Genomic DNA, 23,720 nt, shown 5'->3' with positions numbered 1-23,720 from the left:
TGTGAGCTTTTGAAAATATTTTCTGGCTGCCTGTGAGGTAAAGTAGGATAAAGTGAAAAGGGAGCCCTCTTTAGCTAAAAACTGTTCACTGCTTAATATAGGTGTAAAGTACAACATTTATTAAGTGTGTTAAGTGCACGCACACACACACATGTAGGATGGAGATGCTGGCTCATTCTCGTGTATACTCGGTATACCCAACTGGCATTTAGTCTCCAGGAAAGCTTCCTTTTCCAATCAGCTGTGCGAGAGGAGAAGAAATGTGGGTTTAAAAAATTAAGCACATTTGGCAATTGTTAATTCTGTTTACACATTTCTCAAATTTTTTTTTCTTTGCATCTCAGCTTTCTGAGGAGGAGAAAATCCAGCGCTACAGCATTCTGTCTGAGCTGTATGAACTTATTGGCTTCCACCGAAAGTCGGCCTTCTTCAAGCGTGTGGCGGCAATGCAGTGTGTGGCACCAAGCATAGCTGAGCCTGGCTGGAAAGCTTGCTATAAACTGCTGCTGGAGACTCTGCCTGGGTACAGTTTGTCTCTGGATCCCAAGGACTTCAGTAAAGGTAAAATCTTCTCTTATTGTGTGGGAGCAGCTTTATCTTTAGGTGGTCGCAGCTGGAGCAATTTCTTTTTATATCAGATAAAATCAGAAATTCTTTGTTTCTTTCCCTATCCCTTTTTTCTTCCACCTTAGTCAGAACAGTGCTGGTATACTAGTGCCATGATCCTTCATTTAAAACTACCCATGAATATTTTTCCCTCTTTTTTTTTTTTTTTTAATAGACCCGTCCTCTCTTCCTGATTTGGGCATTGCAGCAATGGTCCTGAGGCCAGGAATCACGTTCCAGGGCTTCTTCCAGAGCCCTATACCTTGGGTATTAAACCTGGCGCCCAGGTGTCTTCCTGACTGATGACCATGCTTTCCTGCTCCTTCCCCCCTCAGGACTGTGAGTGCTGCCTTTAGAGCAGCCCCAGCCGAGGCAGGGTGCAGAAGAAAACACGATCCAGGAATTGACCGTGGGACTTTCCATCTGGCAGTGCTACCACTGGGCCACCAGTCTGGTCCAGAGTTAGAAATTCTAATCACGTTTGAGCATTGAAAGTTAAAGTAAAGGTTTTTGACTTTTTTTTTTTCTTTTCTTTTCAGTAATTTTTCTTTTAATCTTCTGGAATTTTGGCCAAGTGATTATCCTTTTACTTTGGCTTAGCAATTATCAATTTTTGGTCTTGCCTGGCACGACCATTTGAAGTAGGTGGCAGTGTCAAGGATGTGTTTTGGCTAAGATTCCCTGGAGAAACGGCTAAGTAGGCTACGTATTGAAGGCATATCAACCAATATGTTAATACTCTTAATTTTCTTGCTACAAACGTCTATTCTTCTTATGTTCCTTTTATTCATATGCATCGATATTTCTGCCTAAAATTATTTATTTTAATATTAATATAGACTAGCCCCTCTGCTGCATAATCCCCCTATACATTGGAGTTAATCTTAGTTGCCCTAACTCTTATCTATCATAATTGCAGCTTTCTTTTTTTTTTAATTTACTCCTCCCCGCCGCTGCCCTTACTTATGATTTAAGGATTTAACAATTATAAGACTTGATTTAGAAACCATTCTGCCAGGAAGATACTTACCATATTTGACGAGTGGGATAGTATAATGTTTATGTTGACACTCCGTGGCTTTTTTTAGCCAAGCATGTCTCTGAAAAAGGAATACGCCTCCTTAACATGGGTCCTTAGGCTGATCCCCATTCTGAAAAGTGAAATGCAAAGGGGAGGAGGAGGTTGGCGACTCAAAGCCGGTTAGTCTGACTTCTCAGGGTCCCAGTAAAAAAAAATCAAAATATTCAGTGGCTACGCTGTACACTAAACTTTAATGAAAGAAATAAAAGTCCATAACATAGACTTTCCCGGCTTACAACTGCAGGAGAACAATTCATCTTAATCAAAGATGTAATTTCCCATACTGGGTACCCGAGGAGCCAGAGATCCAGCAAGGTTTAAAACTAATTCAGCGCAGCCCTGTTCAGATCCCAGCTTCATACTTGAAAAAACAAGCCACTGACTTGGATACTTCCTTATCCTTAACGAGTCAGAGGGAGATCGCATCATACCAATTTGGTACATTTTCTAAAGCTTTTTATTTATGATTTCCAAAATTTACACAAGCATACACTTGAGATGGAGAAGTAGGTGCTAATATGCAAACATTGAATAGAAAGAAGAAATTAACAAAACAAAACCATTTCTCCAGTAAGTCCACAATAGAGAAGGGACCAAGAGAAAAAATACCATTGATGGTATGGCATCAAAGAAAAAAAAAGTGTAACAGAAAATTAACATAAAGCCAAACCTATGTATTAACTTTGAAAAATATGTACATCAAAATAATTGGTTGTGCTGCTTGCCCCTTTACCCCAGTTCCATATACTCATTACTTCTAGATTTCATATTAACCCTTGCAGTGAGCCCTATTTTCTATCTATTGGGGTAGGGTGGACATTAATCTAAAAACTAGATGGAGGATATGATAGCTTAATCCTAAAACCTTCCCAGGGCAGGGTGATCATATGGAGTCCATTTTAGCAACTCCTGGCTTTTTTGTCCTTCTTTGTTCTTTGTTCTTCTTCGTTCTATTTTTCTTTGTTCTTCTTCGTTCTATTTTTCAACATGAAGTTCAATCTAAAACTCTGAGGCTGTTTTAGGGGCTGAAAGGATAGCACTGACATTAGGCTTTTGATGTAATCATGTTTATTGTAATGCAGCACCAAACAGTAATAGACTTGCATTTGATTCCCTTCTGAGATTCATGCACCTTGGATGCAAGTTTGTTATAGTTGTATTAATCTTAAGGACCATCAAAACGGTGGCAGATGCCCCAAATATACATTTTACACTACTTGTTATGCTCCTAAGCTTTCATCATTGGTTCTTTAATCTCCTTTTCTTTAAAAAAAACTTTTTTATGCATGTAAAAATATCAACATAGTTTAAAAAAAAAACAAAAAAAAATCCTTACAAATCAGTGTTGTCAATATAAATGGGAAAACTTTGTTACTGGGACCTTACAAGTTTTCAAAGTCCCTGCTCCAAAGTTCAGCAATAATCCCAACACAGGCTGTGTTTTGGAGCTCATCCTGCATCAGGGGAAACTTCCTCTACTCGTTGTGTTCATGCGGGACTCTAATTCCTTCACAGCATTCTCCTTAAGATTATCACAGTAAGTGGTTCTGGATAATACAGCATTTGTCATGGTAACGTGTAACGTCTGTAGTGAGGAATTTAAGCAGAAGGAATGGGATTTTTCTTTGTTTTAACGAGTATTTCTGCTTTGGACCTATTTGCTGTGTAGTTCTGCTACAGTAACATTTCTAAGCTTGAAGGCATTGATGGTCATATGAGTGAAATAAGACAAAATGTACTTTTTTTTTTTTTTGTCATATCCAGTGGTCAGTCAGAATATAGTGCTGGTAATGAATGACTGAAAGTTACACGCTGCTTGTTTTGGCCATAAGGGGGTTCTACTAAATTCACTGTGGGGTAGATTTTGAAAGGCCAGCGTGCGTGGCCATGTATGTGCGGTTCCCGGTGTGCGCACATGGACGCAGCTGTTTTATAACACACGTTCATGCTATAAAATGCAATTCCCGCGTGCACACGCATGTCTGATTTTAATGTCCATGTGCATATGTGTGGACAGGTGGCCATCTCCACGCGCAGGGCAGGTGGTTTAAAAAGAATTAAGCGGCGACATGATCGGACCTTTGCCCAGTGCCTAATGGCACTATCCTGGCCCACCCCTTTCTTCAGGGCCGGCACTTCTGCGAGTATCAGGAGTTATGTGCGTGGCCGGGCTCTGTCTAAAATGCACTTGTCGTGCGCAGGGCCCGGCCACATGTGTAACCACCGGTATTTTTGCGCACGGGCCTTTTAAAATAGACTTGTACGTGCATTAGAAAATGAAACATTTTGAAACTCCTTTAAAATAAATTTTAGAAGTGAACTGAATGGAAAAGAGGTAGAAAAGATATAAGGTGAACCAAAAATGTTCATGGAGTTTCTTGAGCAGTCTATTGTAAGAAAAAAAAAAAAGTGTAAAAGTGTGTGTTTTTTTTGGTTTTTTCTTTAATATTTCACCACGGTGTATATCTTTTCTGTGAACCTAGAAGGTCTCACTTCCTCTTCCACAATTGTAGAATTCTTCAGAATAATTAATGTCTCTTGCTCTTAACTCCTCTCTTGGGCCAGTAACATCAGATTTGAAGGCAGAAACAAACATATGTCTGCATCTGGAGAGCTTTAGGTGTGGATGCACTATAGTTTTGTTTTTTTTTCCTTTATTACAACGATATTTATCTGGGTTCTCAGTAGCAGTGTGAGACTAAGACTGAGAATGTCTCTTGCATGGCCATTTTCAACCTCCTGATAACCTCACTATATGGGACGCTGAGGTAACCTTGAAATTGGGTCTTGCACCTTACAGGGCAGTGTTCTGTCAAGGCATCCCCTTGACGTCAAAGCTGTTTGTCGGATATACAAATCTATTTAGATGACTATTTTTGTTTGAATTTTATTTGCGTCAATGCCATATTTAAACTGTTCATAAGACAGTTATTTTTAACAAATCTGATCTTGTTTTGTCTTTGTAGGAACTCATAGAGGATGGGCTGCAGTACAGATGCGTTTACTTCATGAATTAGTATATGCTTCCAGAAGAATGGGGAACCCTGCTCTTTCTGTTCGACATCTGTCATTTCTTCTGCAGACCATGCTGGATTTTCTTTCAGATCAGGGTAGGTGAATACAAATCTGCATATGGTTTGATTTCTCTAGAAAATTACATGGGTTAAAGACAAGAACAGAGAAATGGATAAGAACCAGTCTGTGTCAGTGGAATGTTCTTCCATCTAGTTAACATCCTTTAAATTCTGAGTTCCAAGCCCTATCAGAGTCTGCCTTCTGGCCATTGACAGGGAAGTGTAACAATTGTGAGGCTTTTGTCTATAGAGAACCCTCTTCTAGAGGCTTCACTGGTAACTTGTCTGTAGCCAGCTCTCTGGAATGAGGCGAGAGATGGCTCAGGTCAGGGTAGAACTGAACAATCATAAAGGTGCCTCCCCCTCACATTCAGATTCCTAAAAATCTACTCCACTCTGTAAAAGGATCCAGAAGACCAGGAGTAGCTGAAATACAGTGGGGTTTTTGATAGGATACATCCCCAAGTGATATTGCTGTAAAATGCTTTCAGAGCATTGGTAAGAGAAGATATTTTTTCAAGGAAATAGGGGAGGATCTTAGGTAAGCTGTCAAGGTTTGTAGTGCTTTCTGATCTGTTATCCATGCATGGTAAAGAGAGAACAGGCCACGCTGAGCCATTTCAAAGTGGATTACATTCAGGAACTGTAGATATGTCCCTGTCCCTAAAGAGCAGTGGAGGGTAGAGTGACTTGCCTAAAGTCATAAAGAGTCGCAGTGGGATTTGAATCCTGGCTTCCCTGGTTCGCAGCCCGCTACTCCTCTACTCATTATCGTTGTTAACTGAGATGCTGACCGAAATTTACTTAGCACATTTAATCATTTTAATATATGTGTTGATGAGGCCTCCCCCCCAATATGTTGATCAATTTCTGAGTGTTATTTCCTCTCTTGAAGTTTCTTAGTTCAAATTTAATCAACCCGTACATGGCAGATCACACTCTAGATCTGTTGCTTGTTCCAGACTCTTGGTAAACAAGCACATTAAGAAGTTGTGTATTGAAAAGGTACTTTGGACTGATCACTGCATCGTGTGGTTTGATATAAAGCAAATCCACACAGTGTAACATCGGTCTCTGGTGCATTGCTTAGTAGAGGACCAATTTCCTCAGAAGATTTAGGAAAAATGTTTGCAAAATGTTGTTTTAATAACTGGATTGGATGTGGTAGCATTAGTAAAAGACTTTCATGCCCGTCTTAAGCTGGTTCTTGACAAGAATACATCTTTTGGTTAGTAAATTGTTGGAAAGAAAATCGATGTTCTCACAGGACAAGCAGGATGGTTGTCCTCACAAATGGGTGACATCGAGGATGGAGCCCACCACGGAAAACTTCTGTCAAAGTTTAAACAGAACTTTGACTGGCCCCTACTGGGCATGCCCAGCAAGGCACTGACCCTGCAGCCAGCAGGGGTCTCCCTTCAGTCTTCTTTTTTCCGCGCAGCAGTTGCCACGCGGTGAAAGGAGTTCTCTTACCACGTTCCTGACAGGAATTCGGTTTTTTTCTTTCCGAAGAAAATTTGCCCCTCAGGGGTCTCCCTTCGACAAATTTTTGTCACCTTCATGGAAACCGGTAAGTTTTTTCCCATTTTTCATCGACTGCCGTCGATTTTGGCCCTCGAGGCCTGTTGGCACTTACCGAGCCCGCGCCTAAATTTGGCCTTAAGCCATGGCGACGGGGTTCCGTCGATGTCCGGATTGTACCCGGACTATGTCAATCACAGACCCCCATAGGGTTTGTGTTTTGTGTTTGGGTAGTGAGCATGATGTCCTGACTTGCACCAAATGTGCCTTAATGACACCTAAGGGTCGCAAGGCCAGGATGGAGAAGATGGGGCTCCTCTTCCATGCACCCACCCCAACGCCATCGATAGCATCGACGTCATCGGAACCGGCACCGTCGAAGTTGCACCACCATCGTCAACCCTCCGGTGACCGTCCACCATCGATGACTTCTCGGCCGTCGACTCCTGTCCCCTCCCCGGATGGGCGAGGAGACCGGAAGGACAAGCATTGCCATCGACGGCACAAGTCTCGGCCTGTCGAGGATCCACAGCTATCGACCTCTGAGCAGGCTGAGCCACCGACTAAGAGGCCTCGATCAGACTTGGCACCGTCCACGTCTCGTTCGCAGGCATCGAGGAAACCCTCACCCTCTCCGGGTGTGGGAGCCGTGATCCCACCGGTTACGGTGGTCCCTCCGGCTCTGCCTCAGCCTCCCTCTCCCGTCGAGCCGGGTATTGTTACCCCTGGTCTCCGGGCAGAACTGGACCGGCTGGTCCAGGAGGCCATCGAGAAAGCGATGCAAAGATTCCATCCTCCATCGGCACCGTCTCCGGCACCGATTCCGGCACCGCCTCCGGCATCGACCCCGACACCGACTCCGCCACCGAGGAAGGAACCGACCACCGAACCTTTGGTGGAAGCGCTCGCACCGCTACTACAACGCATGGAGGCACTTTTACATGCCTTTCCATCGATGATTCCAGTAGCACCGACAGCGCCATCGTCTCCGACTGGATTTTCATCGGCGGGAGAAACACCGTTCCTGATTCCCCCTTCCGGGGTGGTCCCATCGGTGCCTTCTCGTATATCTCCACCGTTTTATCCTTCGGCTCCATCGGTTCCAAGACCGGCACCGACTCCATCGGCAGCACCGAAGCCCTCGATGCCGTTCCCAGTACCGATTGTACCACCGGTTCCTCCAAGGTTTCCTTCGATGCCTTCGGATCCTCAACCAGGTCCATCGGGGCTTCAACCCCCAAGTGATCCCTATGATACCTGGGGTGATGATACATCTTCTGACACAGATTTACCATCACCGCCTTCTCCTACAGAGAGTAGAAAAAGATCTCCTCCAGAGGATCTCTCCTTTATTAATTTTGTAAAGGAGATGTCCGAAATTGTACCTTTTCAGCTGCAATCTGAGACCGATGACAGACACCAGATGATGGAACTGCTTCAATTTTTGGATGCTCCAAAAATCATCGCTTCCATCCCCATTCACCAGGTGTTTCTCGATCTCTTAAAGAAAAACTGGGAATCTCCTTCATCTGTATCATCAGTTAACAAGAAGGCTGACTCCACATACCTCGTCCAGTCTACACCAGGCTTTCAAAAGCCTCAACTGGATCATCACTCTGTTGTAGTTGAGTCCGCGCAAAGAAAGGCCAAGCGTCTAAAGCCACACTCTTCCACTCCACCTGTCAAGGACAATAAATTCCTAGACAGTGTGGGACGGAAAGTGTACCATGGAGCTATGCTGATTTCCCGCATAGCCTCATATCAACTCTACATGACGCAATATAACAGAGCCATCCTTAAACAGATGCAAGATTTCGCTGACACATTACCGGACCAATACCAGCCACAGCTTCAAGCTCTTCTTAACAAAGGGTTTGAAGCGGGGAAGCATGAGATCAGAACGGCTTACGACATCTTCGATGCTTCCACAAAAGTTTCAGCTACTGCCATCTCGGCCAGACGTTGGGCTTGGTTAAAGTCATCCAACCTTCGCCCAGAGGTCCAGGATCGTTTGGCGGATTTACCCTGCTTAGGGGACAATTTGTTTGGGGAACAAATTCAGCAAATTGTAGCTGAATTAAAAGATCACCACGAGACGTTGAAACAACTTTCTTCTGTTCCGTCTGAGGTTTCCTCCAAACAACCACCTAAGAAGGACTCTAAAAAGTCGTTCTTTCGGCCACGCCGTTACTACCCTCCATCGGCCAGGCCTCGTCCAGCTCGATCCTCTACCAGGCCCCAGCCACGTCAGCCTAGGAAACAAAGGCCTACTGTAGCCCCTCCTCCTGGGCCTGCGACTGGCCTTTGACTCCCCTGTAGGGAACACATGCCAAACCCCTCTTCCAGACATCCCTGTAGGAGGTCGACTGTACCATTTTCTACAGGCTTGGTTGCAGATCACCTCAGATCAGTGGGTGCTAACAATTATCGCACAAGGTTACCACCTCAACTTCATAACTCTTCCGGCAGACTCCCCGCCTCTTCAAGCGTGGAGTCTAACCACCCATTTGGCTCAATTACAACAGGAAGTATCTCTTCTTCTGCAATCGAATGCTATAGAACCTGTCCCTCCCTCTCAACGAGGCAAGGGATTCTATTCCAGATACTTCCTAATTCCAAAGAAATCAGGGGGACTACGTCCCATTTTGGACCTTCGAGCCCTCAACAAATACCTTCAAAAAGAAAAGTTCAAGATGGTAACCCTGGGCGCGCTGCTCCCTCTGCTACAAAGAGGGGATTGGCTGTGCTCTCTCGACCTCAAGGACGCTTATACCCACATTGCGATCACACAATCCCATCGCAAATATCTGCGGTTTCTGGTAGGCCGCGACCATTATCAATACCGGGTACTACCTTTCGGTCTGGGGTCTGCTCCACGAGTCTTTACCAAATGTCTCGTAGTGGTAGCAGCATTCCTAAGGAGGGAAGGTGTCCACGTCTACCCCTACCTGGACGATTGGCTAATCAGGGCCTCCACCCAACAGATAGCTCAATCCTCCCTAAAATTGACAATACAAACCCTACATTCTTTAGGGTTTCTTGTCAATTACGAGAAATCTTGCTTAGTCCCATCTCAAACCTTATCCTTCATTGGAGCAGACTTGGACACCTTGCAAGCAAAAGCCTACCTTCCGCTTCAACGAGTCCAAACTCTCATGTCCCTAGCTCGCCAGCTTCAGTCTCAAAACACTGCCACGGCTCGCCAATTCCTCATTCTCCTAGGACACATGGCATCCTCGGTTCAAGTCACTCCCATGACCCGACTAGCCATGAGAGTAACACAATGGACTCTACGACACCAATGGATTCAAGCTTTTCAGCCTCTGTCCTCCATAGTCACAGTTACACAAGCGCTGTGCCTGTCCTTAACCTGGTGGACGATTCAGGTCAACCTCCTTCAGGGCTTACCTTTTCTCCCACCGGATCCGCAAGTAATCCTAACCACCGACGCTTCTCACATCGGTTGGGGAGCCCATGTGGACGACTTCCAAACCCAAGGGTTATGGTCCAAGGAGGAAGCCGAACACCAGATAAATTTCCTGGAACTTCGTGCAATCCGCTATGCGCTCCGAACTTTCAAAGATCATCTAATTCATCAGATAATCTTAATCCAGACGGACAACCAAGTGGCCATGTGGTACATAAACAAGCAGGGAGGCACAGGATCCTTCCTTCTGTGTCAGGAAGCTGCGCAAATTTGGGCGGAAGCCCTCTCCCACTCCATGTACCTCAGGGCCACTTACCTGCCGGGAGTAGACAATGTATTGGCGGACCAGCTAAGCCGTGTCTTCCAACCACACGAGTGGTCACTCAACCCTCTCGTAGCGTCCTCACTGTTTCGGAAGTGGGGTTTTCCCCGCATAGACCTCTTTGCGTCCCCTTAGAACCACAAAGTGGACAATTACTGCTCTCTCATTCGGAGCCAGCACTCTCGACCGAGAGATGCATTCTCCCTCAGGTGGACAACCGGTCTGCTCTATGCATTCCCTCCACTTCCTCTTGTGTCAAAGACTCTCGTGAAGCTACGTCAGGACGGAGGAACCATGATCCTGATAGCACCTTACTGGCCACGCCAAGTATGGTTTCCAATACTCCAGGATCTCTCCATCCGCAGGCACATTCCTCTGGGAAAGGACCTGCATCTGCTCACTCAAAACGACGGATGCCTCCTCCATCCCAACCTCCAAGCCTTGTCCCTGACGGCATGGATGTTGAAAGGTTAGTCCTTCAACCATTTAACCTTTCGGATTCCGTTTCTCGGGTCCTGATAGCTTCACGAAAGCCTTCTACAAGAAGGTCTTACTCATACAAATGGAAAAGGTACACATCATGGTGCACTTCTCAGTCCCTTGATCCCCTTTCCTGTCTAATCTCAAAATTCTTGAACTATTTATGGCATCTCTCTGAATCAGGTCTTAAAACCTCTTCTATACGAATGCATGTCAGTGCGGTAGCCGCCTTCCATAAGGGTATTGGGGGTAATCCTATTTCAGTACAACCCCTCGTAACACGCTTTCTTAAGGGATTGCTCCATCTAAAGCCTCCCTTGCGTCGTCCGGCCCCATCCTGGGACCTTAACCTGGTTCTTGGTCGTCTAATGAAACCACCTTTCGAACCTCTGCACTCCTGTGACTTGAAATATCTCACTTGGAAAGTGTTATTCCTTTTGGCTGTTACTTCAGCTCGCAGGGTTAGTGAATTACAGGCCCTAGTTACCTATCCGCCTTACACTAAGCTCCTGCAGGACCGGGCGGTACTCCGCACTCACCCTAAATTTTTGCCTAAGGTAGTTTCGGAGTTTCATATCAATCAATCTATCGTACTACCTATCTTTTTTCCCAGGCCCCACTCCAACTCTGAAGAACAGACTCTGCATACCCTAGACTGTAAACGGGCTCTAGCTTTTTACCTGGACCGTACAGTTTCTCACAGGAAGAGCACTCAGTTGTTTGTCTCTTTCCATCCTAACAAATTAGGACAACCTGTGGGTAAGCAGGCTCTTTCCTCCTGGTTGGCGGACTGCATTTCTTTCTGCTATGAGCAGGCTGGCATTCCTTTTCAAGACCGTGTTAAAGCACACTCTGTGAGGGCCATGGCGACGTCAGTGGCACACCTTCGATCGGTGCCGCTTTCTGACATCTGCAAAGCTGCAACCTGGAGTTCTCTCCATACCTTTGCAGCCCACTATTGTTTGGACAAGGCTGGAAGACAGGACTCCATCTTCGGCCAATCTGTCTTGCGTAACCTTTTCCCAACGTGATGTACCAACATCCTTCCACCTCCCGGTAGGGTGCGGATGCCCTTTCCCAAATTCCAACCCAGTTGTTGTGCCTGTTGCACGTCATTGGGTGCATTTGGTGCAAGTCAGGACATCCTCAGCTCGGTACTCACCCATTTGTGAGGACAACTATCCTGCTTGTCCTGTGAGAAAGCAAATGTTGCTTACCTGATGTAACAGGTGTTCTCACAGGACAGCAGGATGTTAGTCCTCACGAAACCCGCCCGCCACCCCGCGGTGTTGGGTTTGTTTTGTTTTTACTTTTTAGGCACTGCCTGTAGCTTTGAAAATCAGACTGAAGGGAGACCCCTGCTGGCTGCAGGGTCAGTGCCTTGCTGGGCATGCCCAGTAGGGGCCAGTCAAAGTTCTGTTTAAACTTTGACAGAAGTTTTCCGTGGTGGGCTCCATCCTCGATGTCACCCATTTGTGAGGACTAACATCCTGCTGTCCTGTGAGAACACCTGTTACATCAGGTAAGCAACATTTGCTTTCTCCTTGGTATACTGAGGAAGTTCTCACCTGTAAACAATTGATGTGGAGAGCTGAGAGGTATTGGCAGAAATTACCTATTGCTGCCAATACTGCATATTATCAGGAAACTAGTTATACAGGATAACTGTAAGGTTACTAAATAAAGCTTATTACAAGGTTGCCTATATTTATGCCATTGGTATACTATCTTGCATAATTTTTGCTTCTTTAATGCAAGATCATGAGAAAAACAAGGGACTTGCTGTCTCTTTCTTTGTAAAAGAATTTTCCTTTCATTGGCAGCCAAACGATAGCGCAAAACTAGATTGGTCCCCTTGATTTTACCAAATCAATAACAGAATCAAGAGCGGAAGTAGCCAGCAGTTGAGATTATTGGCTCTGGAATGTATCCAGATCAAACTTAGTTTTATTGATCTTAGATTGCAAAACATTAACTCGATCAACATTAGATACATCATCCCAAAGTTCAAATAACATCAAAAGTAGATCTGACCAAGGCTGAAGGTGCAATTGATGCACCAGCATGTAGTACCAGAGCATCTTGACAAAACAATAAATCCAACACATGACCATGGGTAATGGGCCTTGAGCCTATCAAGCCTAACCAGGCAGTTCCTAATTCTGGCTAAGCTTTTAGGACAAAATTAAGCATGGAAACTGTCCTACCATTCTTCTATAGTAGGGATTGTCAGCCAGTATATCGCCACGCACCGGCAGGTGTGTCGCTTGCTACCTGCAGCCGATGGAGCTGAAGACTGGAGCTGCTGGCCGCCAGCGGAGATCAGGCCAAGCCAGCGGGGCTGAAGAAACGAAAACTGGTGCTGCTGGCCGCCGGCGGAGATCAGGCCGGTGGGGCCAAAAATTGGAGTTGCTGCCCCCGAGACCAGGTTGGTGGGCCGAAGATTGGAGCTGTTGGTTGCTGCCGCCAGAGACCAGGCCAATGGGGCCGAAGTTCGGAACTGCTGGCTCTGCCGCCGAAGACCAGGCCGGTGAACTGAAGATTGAAGCTGCTGGCTGCTGCCGCCCGAGACCAGGCCGGTGGGACCAAAAATGAGCTGTTCAGCTGGGGCCCTGTGTATGTGTATATTTGAGATTGGAAGAGTGCTTCTGTGTGGTGTGTGTGTATGTGAAACATGGAGGGTGCTTGTGTGTATGAAGTGTGTACGTGAGATGGGAGAGTGCTTCTGTGTATGTGAGACGGGGAGGGTGCTTCTGTGTGTGTGTGGTGTGTATGTGAGATGCGGAGGGTGCTTCTGTGTGTGTGTGTGGTGTGTATGTAAGACAGAGAGGGTGCTTCTGTGTGGTGTGTATGTGAGATGCGGAGGGTGCTTCTGTGTGTGTGTGTGGTGTGTATGTGAGACGCGGAGGGTGCTTCTGTGTGTGTGTGTGGTGTGTATGAGACATGGAGGGTGCTTCTGTGTGTTGTGTGGTGTGTATGAGACATGGAGGGTGCTTCTGTGTGTGTGTGTGTATGTGAGACGGGGAGGGTGCTTCTGTGTGTGTGTATGTGAGACGGGGGTGCTTCTGTGTGTGTGTGGTGTGTATGTGAGACGGGGGGTGCTTCTGTGTGTGTGTGTGGTGTGTATGTGAGATCGGGTGCTTCTGTGTGTGTGGTGTGTATGTGAGACGGGGAGGGTGCTTGTGTGTGTGGTGTGTATGTGAGATGCGGAGGGTGCTTCTGTGTGTGTGTGGTGTGTATGTGAGATGCGGAGGGTGCTTCTGTGTGTGTGTGGTGTGTATGTGAGACGCGGAGGGTGCTTCTGTGTGTGGTGTGTATGTGAGATGCGGAGGGTGCTTCTGTGTGTGGTGTGTATGTGAGATGGGGCGGGTGCTTCTGTGTGTGTCAGGGTGTGTGTGCGAGAGAGAAATAGAGCGTGTTTGTGATTGAGAGAGACTGGTCAACGAGATGATTGGGGTGTGTGAGACAGAAACCGAGGGTGTGACTGGTGTGTATTTGTGTGTGTGTGTATGTGAGAGAAGACACTGGTTGTGGTCCCTAAGGAAGAGGACTGTGAGGACAGCTTCCTTACTGCAATTACTGCTGCTTCTGGTGTTGCCTCCAAGGTAAAGGAGTAGGAGAACTGCTGGAGAGGGTAAGTAAAGGTGGCTTTTTAAGTTCATTTTTCTTGAATGACTGCCATTGTCATTATTGGGTATCATGTGATGTGTCTGCTGTTTTGAAATATTTTATTGGTGTTTGAAACATTTTTAATAATTTTTAAGAGTTGTTAATTGGAACTAACACCCAGGAAAAAGATCTAGGCACCATAGTGGATAATACTTTAAAATTGTCGGCTCAGTGTGCTACAGCAGTCAAAAAAGCAAACAGAATGTTAGGAATTATTAGGAAGGGAATGGTTAATAAAACAGAAAATGTCATAATGCCTCTATCACTCCATGGTGAGACCTCACCTTGAATACTGTGTAAAATTCTGGTCTTGCCCTTCTCTGTACCTTCTCCATCGCAGAAGGTACCTTCCATTCTTTTATAGTAGATTGTCAGCCGGTATATTGCCACACACTGGCAAGTGTCGCGTGCTACCTGCAGCCGATGGTGCTGAAGACTGGAGCCGCTGGCCGCCGATGGAGATCAGGCCAATCCAGCGGGGCTGAAGAAACGAAAACCGGCGCTGCTGGCTGCCGGCGGAGATCAGGCCGGTGGGGCCAAAAATCAGAGCCGCTGCCACCCGAGACCAGGTTGGTGGGCTGAAGATTGGAGCTGTTGGTTGCTGTCGCCAGAGACCGGGCCGAAGTTCGGAACTGCTGGCTCTGCCGCTGAAGATCAGGCCGGTGAACTGAAGATTGAAGCTGCTGGCTGCTGCCGTCCGAGACTAGGCCAGTGGGGCCAAAAACGAGCTGTTCATCTGGGGGCCCTTCTCTGTACCTTCTGCGATGGAGAAGGTACAGAGAAGGGCAACCAAAATGATAAAGGGGATGGAACAGCTCCCCTATGAGGAAAGGCTGAAGAGGTTAGGGTTGTTCAGTTTGGAGAAGACTGCTGAGGGGGGATATGATAGAGGTCTTTAAGATCATGAGAGGTCTTGAACGAGTAGATGTGAATCGGTTATTTACACTTTCGGATAATAGGACTAGGGGGCATTCCATGAAATTAGCAAGTAGCACATTTAAGACTAATCGGAGAAAAATTATTTTTCACTCAATGCACAGTAAAGCTCTGGAATTTGTTGCCAGAGGATGTGGTTAGTGCAGTTAGTGTAGCTGGGTTCAAAAAAGGTTTGGATAAGTTCTTGGAGGAAAAGTCCATTAACTGCTATTACTTAGGGAATAGCCACTGCTATTAATTGCATCAGTAGCATAGGATGATCTTGGTGTTTGGGTTATTGCCAGGTTTTTGTGGCCTGGTTTTCCCTCTGTTGGAAACAGGATGTTGGGCTTGATGGACCCTTGGTCTGACCCAGCATGGCAATTTCTTATGTTCTTAGATCTGTTTATCAGCTGTTTTGAAACATTTATTCATATAGTTTTACAATTATTTCTGTTTGGGAATCTATAACAGCTTGGCTTTTTCTGTTTTCCTAATTGGAGGTGTATCTGTGTTTAGGGCAAGGTTTAATATTTGTAGTGTTGCCTTTTTATAGGTAGGGTTGTTCTATTTGAGTGTATGCCATAATGCAGGTGTAACTTTGTGCGGATTAGTTTGTGTGCATTTTTGCAGAGCCTGGTACTATCTTAGGTGCTATATTTCTGTTTCCATTTCTGCAGTTTTGTACTGCATACAGAGTGGGTTTTTTGGGTTTTCATTCCAGTTTCTGTCTTCATATTTGTAACTTGTGGTGTTTCTGTACTTGTTGAAGGTCGATTTTTGTGTGCATGACCGAGGTGCGGTATTAACTAGCATGTAGGCTAGTAAAATACCTCATCTTGTTTGTTGTGTTTTCTCAATAGGTGTATTGGTGGTGAACTGCTGTCTTTTTATAAGTAGGGCTATTGCGCCTAGTAGTAGAGGGAGTTTGTGTTGGTTTTTTTGAGATAACACCAGAATATTATTTTTGTATGGTGAGTTGTATGGGGAATGTTCTAGTTCTGCTTTATACCCATTGCTGAAGTGTGGGGGTGGGATTAGCCTTGTGGACTGTCATGAGTTCAGTGTGTCTTGCATGTGGGAACTATCTATCAGGTGTGTCCCAACAGAAAAAAGTTGAGAACCACTACTCTATATTACTATTATCCCGTTCGTTCCAGCAGTGATTTCTCCTTGCGTATCGGGCTTTTCCCTGGCTGGCCAAGCTTCTGGAGCAGAGCTCCTCACTGTCTGTCAGTACTGATTCTGTTGATTTTGTCTTCTGTAGTATGGCTTAAGCCTGTCTGGACAAAAAACAGCTTCTGGTAGCAAAGTCCAGCAAAGTCTTTTCAAACGCAGCTTCTGATGCTTGTGGCTTCCGCAGCAGGGCTTAACCTGTTTGGCCCAAACACAGTCTCTCTTTCTTATCAAGCTTCTATAGCAGAGTTTAGCAATGTCTTTTCAAATGCAGCTTCTATTGCTTGTGGTCTTGGTTCTGTGAAACTTAGCCCCCTGCCCACCATAGATTGTAGAGGAAAATGTATGCACTGACTTTTTGCTTGCCCAACTGTAGCTGCTACCATCCACAGTAGTGTTTCCTGCAAGTCTAACCTGTTTGTCTTTAGCAAATCATGTATTCTTGAGGGGGTCTCCACCATTGGTCTCCCACATCCATTAGCTCTGGGTATAGCTCATGATTCTCCAACACTTCCACCTAAATCTCCTCTGTCTCCCTTTTACCTCTATTAGGGCTTCTTCCTTTCCCTGTCCTGTCAGTTCTTTTGGCCACTTCCCCCTCTTCTCTCAGCACACCTGGGTTTTCTCTGCCTTGAGATGATGCAAGGTCTGTGAAGTCCCTCCCTCCCTATTCTCAAAACCTCTCCCTACTGAGCCCCCGGCCTTCTAAGTAAGGTATTTTTTTTCTAATCTGATGATTCTTTGTCTCTGGAGGTTCCTCCTAGGTTTTCTTTCTTGCCCAGATTCACCTACTGGTTTATTCACCCATCCTCTCACTTGGTATGTAGTAACCATCATACCACCTAATGTAAAAAAATGAATTACTCCTTCAGAGGCTTAGTTAACATTGCAGTCTTATGTACTGCATTGCACCAGGCCTTAAAGCCCTCCTTCCAAATCATCCTCCCCCCCCTAACCAAAACTGAACCTGTACACATGTGGTTGAAATGTCAAGGTGTCAAGACTGCTGTTTGCAAGAACTAGCAACACAATAGTGTGCAGATAGACAGCTATCTTCATGTTTCCTTGATGGGGAGAAGAGGATCCATGCTAACTGGTCATTTAACTTTGGGTTCATTAATGTGAGGAGGCAACCTTTCCTGATGATATGTAGAGTGTTGTTGTCTTACAATGACATTGCTCAATTTAGCATCTAATATACCCAAATGAGATAAAACACATTTTTGATTGTTAAAAACAAAATGCTTTATAATGGGGCATCAATAAGAAAAACAGCAAGACAATTTACTAACTTGTCATCATTTGTCAGTCCAAAGTGAAAAATTCCAACAAGTTGCAACAAGAGATGCCAACAATAATCAGTCACAGTTCATAATAAAGCAACTTGGTTTTGCAATTGGCATCCTTATGTCACAATCGATTCCATAGTCTTCCGATATAATCCACCTTTTTTATATATCATCAGGAACCTGTTGGATTGACTAGAACCGCAAAGTACACGTTTTCGTACATTCAAGAAATTTAAATGTTTGCACAATTGGTAAAAGATTATCGCAGCAGGTTGAAACTTCATGACTTTATAGCATTTATGCCGACCTTGGATTTCTGATCATTTGCCCCATGCCCTTCAGTTTTCCTGCAAATATTGAAACACCCTAGTTTTTGTGCACTCCTAGTTTGAACTGTATTATGCTGACATTGTGTCAGCTTGTTGTATCTCATGACTTAGGTTCTCTACTACTTATATAGATCATTTTTTGATTATTGTTTTTGAGCCACTTATCAACTGCCGAGTGTATATTTTCTGCATGTGAGCTTGTACTGTAATATTTACTGTATTTAGATATTAGTGTCAGCTCATTGTATCTCATGGCTTAGATTCTCTGCTGCCTATACAGATCACCTTTTTTTGATTGTCATGTTTTTGAGCCACTTAACTGCCAAGTGCACATTTTTGTGCAAAATTTGTACTATACTATTTACTGTATTATGCTGACATCCATGGTCAGCCTGTGGTATCTCATGGCTTAGATTCCTACCTATACAGTTCACTTTTTATGATTGTCATTGTGCTGTTGGGCAAACTACCTTCTATATTTTCCTTTATCTCTTTTCATTGTTCCCTCCTACAAAATAATTTCTAGAGATGTCTAACTTTCTGCTTAGAAACTGAGAGTTGATAAGATTGTTATGTTTTTAGAGTTTTGGAACAGGTTTATTAGAAGCATACAAATGTGCTACAGAGCTGGTCCTCAAATTTTTTCTTTTTATTATTTATTAATTTATGGCACAATAGATGAATAGCTGTTCCAAACAGAATCCAGGTACTAAATTTTGCAGTTCATGGCTCCTAAGCCAGGTAAGTATAGCCAGAAATAGAAACAGTTTAGATAGAAGTCAAAGTGCCTCAGAAGATGAATCAGGATGAGTGGAAAGAGGGAAATATTCACTGGTGCATGTGCCGCTGGCTGTTCTAGAGTATGGCCATATGTAGCGCAAAAACTGAATAGGGTGGAGGGTAAATTTTCCAGAAATTGGAGGTTGTCATATAATCTTATTATTAGTGAGGTGTGTACAGATTAGGGGACGGTATACAGCAGAGAAATCGGAGCCAGGTACAGTAATACTGTATTTGAGATATACAAGCACATTAGAAAATTATAGAACATTTTCAAACCTATGATATGTGACTTATTACAGCCTACCCCTTTTCTCCTCTCTCTCTCTCTGATCTGCTTTGTTCTGATTACTCTTGCTGGTTTTACCTTTATTTTGGTAAACATTGTAATTAGGTCTTTGTGTGTCTCTGTATTGTCAGATAATTATAGCAGGTGACTGATTCAAGTCGGGGCAATGTGTACAGCAGAAAGAATAAACAAAGATGTGCAAAGCATGTTACGCAAAATCTACTAGATAAATGAAGCTTGACCGACGTACCGCAAATGCGCAGTAGAGAGCAGCTCTACTGAGCATGCGCGGGTGGGAGAGCACGTCAGTCAGAGCAGAGCTAAGATGGCGCTGGGAGGAGCAGGAGCAGCGGCGATATCGGGCGTAGCAGCGGCGGTATGGGAGTGTCGGGTGGGCAGAGCTACACTAACTGGGAGGAGCGGCAGCGGCGATATCGGGAGGAAATGCAGCGGCAGGAAGGAGGAGTTGAGGTGCGCGCCAGGGAGGGATCCCCTGAGACCTCCCGTCTCCGTGAGCGGGCCGCGCTGAACAGCAAAAAAGGGAGAGGGAAGGGGGTGTGGATGAGCTGAGAGGGAATGAGAGTGAGGGAGGGGATTGAGAGAGGGTGGGGAGTGACTGAGAGAAGGGGAGGTAAGAGTGAGGGAAGAGGAGGGAGAATGAGGGCGAGGGGAGAATGAGGGCGAGGGGAGAATGAGGGCGAGGGGAGAATGAGGGCGAGGGGAGAGTGAGAGGAGGGAGAATGAGGGGGAGGGGAGAGTGAGGGGAGGGAGAATGACGGGGAGGTGAGGTGAGAGTGAAGGAAGGGAGTTGAGTGGGGGCAGTGGGAGGAAGGGGGGGTGAGTTACTGAGGTGAATGAGCGAGGGGAAGGGGGAGTGAGGGAAAAGAAGTGTAGACAGGTGCAGTGACCGAAAACGGACCGAAAAAATGTTTTAATGTAGCCCGTATTAACGGCTAGTTATATTATAAAGAGAATGATGCAGTTGTCTTACAGGCCTGATTAGATCGTTATGAGTACTGTATCATACAATACATGTATGCCCAACTTGAATTACATTGTGGATTTGTACAGTAATGAGTCATAAATGATGGAACTGCAACCTGCTGCAATCATGTATACTATGTGAGCTTTTACACTTCTCAATTTTATAACAATATGCCTTCTGAAACTGTAATTTGATGTGAAAGATGTCCTCAAATATCTGTAAAAACAGCTCATAAAATGTGAAAGATAGAGAACTTAATTACTTATAATACAAATTAAAATATCTTTCAATTATAGAGCCTAAAAATAGTTACATATTTTCAATCACACAGCTGTTCTAGTGTTAGCCACTCCTGGCGGTTTGTAGTACATTTTTAGATTTTACTGTACACGCACAGTCGATGTTTTGACTTTTGTTTTTAAGGACTTTGTTGGTTATTGCATCTAATTTTATGTTCATTTGAAAAACATTTACTATCAACAAATCAAAACCCTACAGTGGTTCCTTTATTGTAAATTTCATGATACTAACAGTAAAGAAACTACTGTTGTCACAGACAGTGCCATCAAATCTTATAATTTGAGAAAAACTTATTTCTTGTCTGTACTTATTACAAAACAATTTTTACACAAATATTATTTTCTTTCAATTATAGAGCCTAAAACATAGATGCTTGAAAATGTGCTTGTGGCAGTTCTAGGGTATAGCCAATTTTGGCGATTCTAGTGTGTACAGCACAAATTTTGGGATATTTTTACTTTGGACTGGCAATGACAAGTTAGTGAAAAATCATACATATCCTCAATGATGCCTTGAGAATAACAGAATATAAATTGATAAAATAAAATCGCCATAGAAATTCTCGCCATTTTTCTTGTTGATGCCTTTTTATTTTGTTTTTAGAATCAATAATTTGTCACTTTACTTGGGTATATTTACATTTCATTATTGTAAGATTTTTTTGTGCACATTGTTTGCTTAATTGCTTGATTAACCACCACCATTTTAATGCCAACTTCATGTATTTCATTAGCTATGTATATGCCAATTTAAACAAGTTTAATTTGGGGGGTAAAGTCTGTAGGGAACGTGTGTTACCTGATGGTTTTACCACCTGTTAGTACATAGACTTCATAGAAGCTTCTTTTCCTTCTCTAGTCTTCTGTCTATAGGTAAATAAAAAGGCAGCCCCAGAATATGAAATCTTTTATTTAAAAAAAAAAAAAAAAAAAAAGGGTAAAGTAGTAATTCTTGATTTCTTTTGTGGCAGATATTAGGATGTCTGTAGTATAAAAACCATAATTAGATGAGGTGGACTAGGAGGTGACGAAAGGTAATGGTAAATGGAGTTCACTCCGAGGAAGGGAGTATCACTAGTGGTGTGCTGCAGGGATTGGTTTTTGGACCAGTTCTTTTCAGCATTTTCATAATTGACATTGCAGAAGGAATGTGGGGAAATTTTGTCTTTTTGCTGATATTAAAATCTGCAGCAGGGTAAATAGCCAGGAAGGTGTAGAAAACATGAGAAGGGATCTAGCAAAGCTCAAATAATGGCCTAGGGTCTGGCAGCTAAGATTTAATGCTAAAATAAAAATTCAGGGTTATACATTTAGGTTGCAAAACACAAAGGGAGAAGTACAGAGAATAAAATAACTGACTTTAAATTTGATAATGCTTCCTCAGCATTTGACTCCTAGGGAAAAAAATCGATGTCATTGCTGGTAATCTATGCCCAGTCCAGGGAAAAACATACCAGAAAGAACACATCTACAAACAAAACCAAACCCTGATATTGTAAGTGCTAAGACTTGCCAAACAAACCCTGAGAAAATCTGAAAAGCAATGACAGAAATGCCAATCCACAAAATCACTGGAGAAATATACAAATCCCATCTAACAAAATACCAGGAACAAATCAATAAAGCAAAAAATAAGACTATTACGCTAAACAAATTTATGGTGTAATATTCAATTCCAAATTACTCTTCAAAATGGTTAAAAATGTAATCAAAGACTCATCATCCCCAATCTCAAACAACTACAACTTTTCAAAAAACTCATGCAATGAATACACCACTTTTGTTAAATAAAATCAATAGGTTAAAAACACAGTTCTCCACCTGCCTACTTATAAATGAACATGATTGGGAGAACTATCGACCAATATCCAACCTGCCTTTCATAGCTAAAATCTTAGAAAAAGCAGTGCTGTTAATATTCTATACCCTAATCACTTCGGCTTTGACACAGTAGACCACACCCTGTTATGCCACCAGCTGAGAAAAATTGGAAAAGATGGAACTGTTATCAAATGGTTCTCATCCTTCCTAGCAAACAGATCATTCCAAGTAAAACTGGGCAATCACATATCTGACAACTTTCCAATTGATACAGGTGTCTCCCAGGGATCAGCACTCTCAGCTACTCTATTCAACATTTACATGCTGACACTATATGCATTACTAACGGAAACAGGAATCAAATTCTTCCTTTATGCAGACATACAATTCTACATCCCATTTGACAAATCATTTGAAAAAAAACTCTCTTGACACTGTCAACATATATGAAGGCAATTCAACAAAGACTAACTCAGCTGAAATTAACACTAAACACAAAAAAACTGAAACTGTGTGGTTGAGGAGAAATTCCTCAATGATCAAACCGCCAATCCTAGACATAGGAAACGTTAACATTACTCCCTCTGACCAGGTACGAGACCTAGGAATACAGATTGATGAAAATTTTCAATGAAAAAGCGTATAACCAACCTAAAACAGGATACTCTAAGCTTTGAATATTACATCGACTGAAACCTTTACTAGGAATACAGGACTGTATTCCTACTGTTCTACAATCTCTAATATTTTCCAACATAGATTACTGCAATTCCCTATCCTCTGGACTTATAAAACCTTTATATCTACTACAAAACACCTCAACCATGAATGCTGACCTAAAATGAGAATGTTGACCCAGAAACCTAATGATGACTTTGTAAACCGCTGTGATCTTATCTTCGAACGATGGTATATAAAACTCCTAAATAAATACAATATAGGGAGTGAAATTCTTCTATGCATGAAAGAAGAGTGGGATTGGGAGATAATGGTATCTGATGATCTTAAAGTGCCCAAACAGGTAGATAATGTGACAGAAAAATCCAGAAAGATGCTTGGAATCAAAGGTAGAGGAATGGTCAGAAAAAAGGTGATATTGCCTCTGTATAGGTCCCCAGTGAGACCTCAGGAATGTGTGCAGTTCTGGAGACTACCTTCAAAAGAATATAAACCAGATTGAGTCAGTTCAAAGGGTGGCTACTAAAATAGTTCGTGATCTTCATTTTAGAGCATATGGAAACAGACTTAAAGATCTATACATGTATACTCTAGAGGGAAGGTGAGTTAGGGAAGATATAAATGTTTACCTTCAAGTTTTCCATGCACAGGAAATGGGCCTATTTCAATGGAATGGAGGTTCTAGAACAAGGGATTATGGAATGAGGATGAAAAGGGGGTAGACTCAGGAGTAATCTAAAGAAACATATCTTTATGGAGAGGGTAGTAGAATAGTGGAACAACCTCTCCATGAAAATGGTGGAGACAAGAACAGAATCTGAATTCAAGAAAGCATGGGATAAATACAGAGGATCTCTAAGAAAGTAGTAGAGATTGTAAAGCTGAATTGTTGGGTGGATGGGCAGACTAGTTAGGACATATGGCTTTTTCTGCCTTCATATTTCTATGATGTGGGTTGATGTTAACTTGTAGAAACCCA

The 23,720-nt window shown here is 43.6% G+C and overlaps 1 protein-coding gene across 5 annotated transcripts in view; it reads left to right on the top strand.

The window, feature by feature from the left end:
* Window positions 1-23,720, top strand: part of TRAPPC9 (trafficking protein particle complex 9) — a 1,860,352-nt gene that overhangs the window by 74,301 nt on the left and 1,762,331 nt on the right. For all 5 annotated transcript variants that reach the window (XM_029592072.1, XM_029592073.1, XM_029592076.1 and 2 more), the window contains 2 exons: window positions 345-561; window positions 4,654-4,797. In XM_029592072.1, coding sequence (XP_029447932.1) covers window positions 345-561; window positions 4,654-4,797 — 361 coding nt within the window. The remainder of the gene's footprint in view (window positions 1-344; window positions 562-4,653; window positions 4,798-23,720) is intronic.

Source organism: Rhinatrema bivittatum, chromosome 2, assembly GCF_901001135.1.
Source record: "Rhinatrema bivittatum chromosome 2, aRhiBiv1.1, whole genome shotgun sequence".
NCBI classification, from domain to species: Eukaryota; Metazoa; Chordata; class Amphibia; order Gymnophiona; family Rhinatrematidae; genus Rhinatrema; species Rhinatrema bivittatum.
Note: the sequence above shows the minus strand (reverse complement) of the source record. Positions and strands in the feature narration are given on the sequence as shown.